The sequence below is a fragment of the Bactrocera latifrons genome, unplaced genomic scaffold (assembly GCF_001853355.1).
Source record: "Bactrocera latifrons isolate USDA-ARS-PBARC rearing strain unplaced genomic scaffold, ASM185335v1 scaffold_64, whole genome shotgun sequence".
Lineage (NCBI taxonomy): Eukaryota > Metazoa > Arthropoda > Insecta > Diptera > Tephritidae > Bactrocera > Bactrocera latifrons.
Genome location: NW_017537312.1, coordinates 1,075,601 through 1,081,987, shown reverse-complemented (window position 1 = coordinate 1,081,987; position 6,387 = coordinate 1,075,601). Strand labels below are relative to the sequence as shown.

The 6,387-nt window shown below is 32.8% G+C and overlaps 1 protein-coding gene across 1 annotated transcript in view; it reads right to left on the bottom strand.

The window, feature by feature from the left end:
* Positions 1-1,880: 1,880 nt before the first annotated feature.
* Positions 1,881-6,387, bottom strand: part of LOC108975378 (hypoxia-inducible factor prolyl hydroxylase) — a 44,997-nt gene continuing 40,490 nt past the window's right edge. The window contains exon 7 of the mRNA XM_018943823.1: positions 1,881-4,243. Within this exon, the coding sequence (XP_018799368.1) occupies positions 3,706-4,243 (538 nt within the window). The 3' untranslated portion in view covers positions 1,881-3,705. The remainder of the gene's footprint in view (positions 4,244-6,387) is intronic.

Below are 6,387 nucleotides of genomic sequence, written 5' to 3'. Positions count from 1 at the left end.
AACGATTCTTTTACATATGGCTCAAACTCCTCACGACTTCAGGACTTAGACTAAGTATCGTCTGGGGAGCCAAAAACATCCATTTGAAGGCAAGCTAAAGTGAGAAGGCATATCATCCCCCCTAGGGTTATACGCCGGGCCTAGGACCCGCCTCATTAAAAAAAGCACTTCACGTAAAAGACAGCCTCGGTTTCTGTTATAGTTATTATAAAACTACCTTTAAAATGGCAAGGAGTTATCGAATAAAACGACACATATTTGACCTAAAATCGAATCATTTAACTATACTAAGTAAAACTTAAATTGAATGCAAAAATAATGCAGTAAATATTTAGTAGATCTAATTTTTATATGTGTTCATATACTACAATAAAACCAGAGATCGCTGGCCAAACCGTTGACAAATTTAAAATTGGAAATAAAACAATGCGGTTCGGCTTGCGATAACGCAGAAAAGAAAAACCAAAAAAACAACAGCGAGGGGACAAATGCGCTGATTGGTCGATCGTTCCGTAAAACGCGCGGATTAACATATGTACATAACAAACATGTGGGCTTGCATATAATTGCAATCAGAAATAAGTGAATATTTTCACTAGAAAGCTTTATGAAATTATTTTTGTTTTTATCATAGCTTTCATTAAATTCATATCTTCCGTTTTGCCAAGTAGAACATATTTATAGTATAATGAATTTACCGTAATACCCTCTCGTACATATCTACTTCGTGTAAGCGTCCACGAATAGTGGACAGTTTTCCTTCCGCCACCAATAGAGCCGTAATTTTCGATTCGAAATGAGCCCAATTCGACTTAGAAATATTTATAATCCTGGAATCAATACATTTGACGTAATTTTAGGCCTTCCTGTGGACAACTTTCGAGCAATTCGATTCTCATTCCTGAATATTTTTATAATCTTGTGTATTGCTGAAGAAGATTTGCTGAAACCTTTTGCTATTGAGCGTTTAGTTCCAAATATTTATGCAAACCCACAATTGCAGTGCGTTCCGTCGTACTAAAACGTTGTAATTTTCCCATATTTATTAAGTGAAATCAAATATTTGCGAAAACAGGACAATGTTATAAAAAATTTACGTAATAATTACTATTTTACGTAAGAGAAAATAGTTGTATATCTTCAGCAGACCGTATTCTGGTTAGTACTTAATATCACGAACAAATAAAAAAATACTTAATTTCGAAGGATTTCTTTTGATAATATTTCAAATGCCCAGACAAACACATATTTTTCTAGTTTTAAATTCTTTTAATTTGAATAATAAATTATTTATGTATACATTTTTATTTTAGCATTATTTTAGCAAATAAATTTGGTTGCATTTTTTACACATTTGTTACATAACTATTTTGCTTTTCACAGGCTCTTATTGGTTTTATTTATGTTACGTATGTATGCATGTGTAACAGCATACTAAATTATATATAATACAAGGTAACTAAGTTTAGTAGTCGAATTGTTTTATGCAAGTAGAAATATTTCTATATATATTTACATATATATATTTATGTGTTTAATGAATATTAATGATAAAAAAAAAAAAATATTTTTAGTATATAACAAAAAAGTCAGCATTACCTGACTCAATTTTATAAAGGTTTAGCATATACTAGTTCCATTTGCACACACACACACTCGCAAACGAACAAATATTTATGCGTGCTCAATTAGTACATATGTATGTATGTATGTATGTATGTATGTTATTTATATTTAATTATTCATTTAGCTTATTGCATTACGCCTTGTTGTTGTTGCTAGTATTTGCTTGCCAGCAGCTATTTGACTTTTGCTTGCATGCCATTGTGCACGTACACATTAATAGTGTATGCGTGTTTGTGTGATTGCAATCATTTTCATCATCATTTTGAAATACTACTGAAGAAATTAGGCTTTTACTAAGCGAATATGCCTATTGTTATTATCAGCACAAAATTATTTGCATAACTAATTAGCATAATCAGTTATATTCACCAGTTATATATACCATTTATATATATGTTCACAGCAATACATATGTAGAAAGAGCACAATATACGCACATAAATATATATTAGGGTGTCTATTATTTCTCAAGTTAATTTTTTTTTCTGTTTTTGCAGGCTCCTATTACGGTTTTCATTTGAACCCAACTACATTTGATTGACGTTTTGAAATTCGGTATTAAACTAGATAAAACAAGCCACAAATTGGAAACATTAAAATAAAATTAAGGGAAGTGTTTTAAAGATAAAGCTTCGATGTAATCTACTACTCTTAGGACTACATTTTTTGAGTCAAATTAACTTTTTAAGTGTTTTTTTAATTTTCTTCATTGATGTTTTATACATAACGCATAAATATAGAGTTTATAATATTTAAAAGCAGGTTTGGCTACAGCCATAGATGTCGCAAGTTGATTTGACTAAAATCATTTAAACTGCATTCTTTATATCTACCGGTAATCAAAACTAATGCCCGTTTTACTAATTATTCACCATTTCGTGAGCAATAACTAAATTAAATTATTTTTTTTTTAATATTTTCAGTTGTTTAATTATCTGTAAAATCTTTATTTTTTAGGTTGGCAACACCAAGCAAACTTCAACTGAAAATAGTTAAATATCAATATCTCAAAAAAAGAGTTGGGTTAATCTGAACTCAATTCAACCGAGTGGAGTTGAAATCCGTAATATGGGAGAAAGTTCTTAATTAACAATTTAAATTGAATCGAAAAAGTGATATTCCAATTTCAAATCTTCTAATCTCCAAAATAGCAGCTACATAATCTTTTTCATAACAACATTCCTTTGAAAGCTTTATGCAAACTTATACATCAAACGACCTGAGCGTTCATACAAGTGAGTTACACATACAGTATTGCTCATACGACATGGTGTACTATATGAATAAAAATTTAGGAAGCATTTGCAAACAACAAATCGAATAATGGACACCCTAATATTTGTACATATGTATATAAAAGTATATGTATGCATACAACTGCATTTTGTGTAGAAAATTCACAAACGCCTAATACTTACACTAATTTACATGTGTTTACATACAGATATACTGCTGGTCAATACATTTTTTACAAACACTAATTGTTAACAGACAGCTCTACACTAGCATTTAGTTAGCGGCTTTACAGCGTTTTACACCACTCGAATGCATTCTCAAATTGTTTCATTCTTTTATCACATTTCAGGCGTAGGCGCAGATGTTTGCTTGCATTACATACATACATATATATGAATATTCGTACATATTTGTATACATATAATATATAGTAGACGTATGTAATACAAATATTTCATTCAGCTTTCTTTTTACCTAAGCTATGAAGCCAAAGTGCTTACTTCTAGTGAATTACATATATATTTACATTACATTCGTTTATGTAATACTTCCAGCGTACATACAAATGTCTTAGTTCTGGATAATATTTTTTGCATTTCCAATTTGTTGTTGTTCTTTTCCTATGCTCCTACGCATTTATAGCATTTCCGCACAGAATTAAAATAAAATCGTTGCTTGCCTTCAGCCAACGCTTAAGTGATCGGCCAACAAACAAAAAATCGAAAAAATTACAAAAACTTATAAAACCAAAACAAAAAACACAAACACAAGAAACACGCGCGCTACAGCACGCAGACCAGCTTTTTCTCTTTACAACAACAACAACAATAGCTGGTTGCGGTGTTACGTGCAAATTTCACTCGAATTCGCAAGCACCGCACTGTTACTGTTCGTGTGGTGGTGCTCGCCCATATTCGCCGTCGCGTTGTTTATACTCGCGCATTTACTGTTGTTTATGGTCGCAGTCGAATTCGCAACCATTTTGGTATTTGCGGGTGTTGGCATTGTTGGCGTGGTTGTTGCTGTTGCCGTTGTTGCTGGTGCTGCTGCTGTTGTTGCTATTGTCGCCGCCGACGCATTGCTGGTGTTCAATTGCGGATTTGTATGCGTTGTGCTCGAGTTGTCGTGCATATTCGTAGGCGCCGACGCCGACGCCCTCGCTGTTGTATTTGTTGTTGATTTGGCATTATTTTTGTTGTTTTTAATGCGATTCAGCGCCGCTTCGCGTTCGTTCGCGTCGAAATACCACACAGTGATGGCGTAGCGGGTACGATGTGAGGGTTGTACTTCGTGGGGATTCCGCCTATCGGACCAGAAAAAGATCAGACGATCGAATTTCGGCTCGATGTCAGCAACTGAATTACCGTGCTCTGGGAAAATTCTGCAAACATAACGAAATATGGAGTCATTGTATTATTATGAAAAATATTTGTAGATATTTGTTTATGGTTCAAAATAACGACAAAAATTGGCTACAGTATAAACTCGGTGACCGCAACCCTCGATTCGCGCAACACTATAAAACATAGCATTGTAACTTTTATAAGTGCAACTACTCAAAATATTGGCCTGAATGACTGCAACTTTACATCTAAATATGTTTTGTTTCAGTTTTTAGTTGTCGTTTTCTTCTTATTGCATTTTTTTGTTATGTATTCACAAACTGATCGTTATTTTACCGTTGCTCTGTCGTTGCTGTTTTTGTGTGTATGTTAAGAGCAGAAGAGCAATTGTCAACAAATGACTTTCATTATCAGTTTATTTTGGCACACGCCAGTAGAGTTTTATGTGTAAAAGTCATGGTGGTCACAAAAACATTAATAAAACTAACAATTAAAGAAAAAAACTGAAATTTTGGATAAACTAGAGAGTGGTGCATCGACAAAAGCTCTTTGTATTTATTGTAAAGTTCAGAAGTCGACAATGAGGAGAATAAAGAAGAAAAAAGCTTGAATACTTAAATATGCCACAAATATGGAAGCTGGGCCAGGAAAACGCCAAACATTAAAATCTTGTGAATACCCAAGAATGGAAAAGGCTCTCTACAAATGGTTTTTGAAACAAAAGATTGAAAATGTGCCAATATCCATTGGAATAAGCAAAAGCTCTCAAGCCCCATGAGAAAATAAAAGAAAAGACAGGATATTTTCATGCAAGTAAAGGTTGGGTATCCAATTTAAAAAAGCGATATGGTCTCCGCCACTTGAAAAATTGTGAAGAGAAGCTTTCTAATAAGACAGCGTCCGTCGACCCATTTGTAATACATTTTAGAAATAAAACCAAGGAGGAGGAGTTCCTAACAAGAACTGGTGGATGACTTATTTGTTTTTCGAAGACTGGTTTCATCATACGTTTGTCCCTGAGGTGAGAAATACAATATGTATTGATTTTATTTTTTAATTAATTTTTTTTTTTGGATTTTTTTAGGTACACGAATTTCTAGAACCCAAGGGACTTCTTAAAAAAAGCCCTATTGGTCTTGAATAACGCCTGATGTCATCCTAAAGACAATGAGATTAAAAGTGATGACGGAATGATAACCGTTATGTGTCTTTCACCTAACCCTACCGCGCTTCTCCAACCAATGGAGCAAAACGTTATTAACTTAACAAAAGTCTATTACAAAAAAACTCTTTTGGCGCATTTAATAGGGAATAAAACCACTCACCTGAAAGAAAAAGTAAAGGAATTCAACTTAATACATGCTATCTGTCTTCTTTCAAGTTCATGGGAAAAGTGTCAGCAAGTTAGATTCGCAAGTGCTGGAATATGTTAATGAAACCAGATGTTGAGTGGAGTGAAGAGGACGATATTCCTCTCAGAATTCTAAAAAGAGAAATTGAAAATAAACGCGCAATCCTTGCATCAATTCTGCAAGAACTTGCACCAAATGATTCGTTCACAAATGAATGGATGCACGAAAGTGTTGCTTATCAAGAAGTGGATAAAGAAGCCGTAGAAATTGAAAATTCTGATGATAGCGAAGCGGATGTTACTCCACTTCCTAAAATAAAAGGATCAGTTGCTATGCAATCTTTTAACATATGCATTCCGTGGGCTGAGGAAAACGATATTCCAATAAAAGACATTATATTTCTGAAGGAGCTTCGAGAAAGGGCTATAATAAAAATCCTTAATAAGAAGAAAGTTTAGACAACAATACCCGATTTGTTTAAAAATTAAATTTTTAATAAAAAAATAACCTTTATATATCATAAAACGATTTTCATTTGTCATATTCCTTGTTATATATTTTTCCTCTCTGGGTGCAACGACCTCAATAAGTGCAACCACCTAGATTTCTATTAGTTGCGATTACCGAGTTCATACTGTAGTTAGTTTTTGATATTTTCAATAAAATAAACTAAAAACTGATTAACTGCAATGAAATATAATGAGCAATTAAAAAATTGCGTGAGACAAATATTACCTAATCTAAAATAAAAATAAGTGATAAAATAAAAAGGAAAACAAACAACTAAAGACAATAATATAAAATAAAAATTAAAGAAAATATTTGTTTTT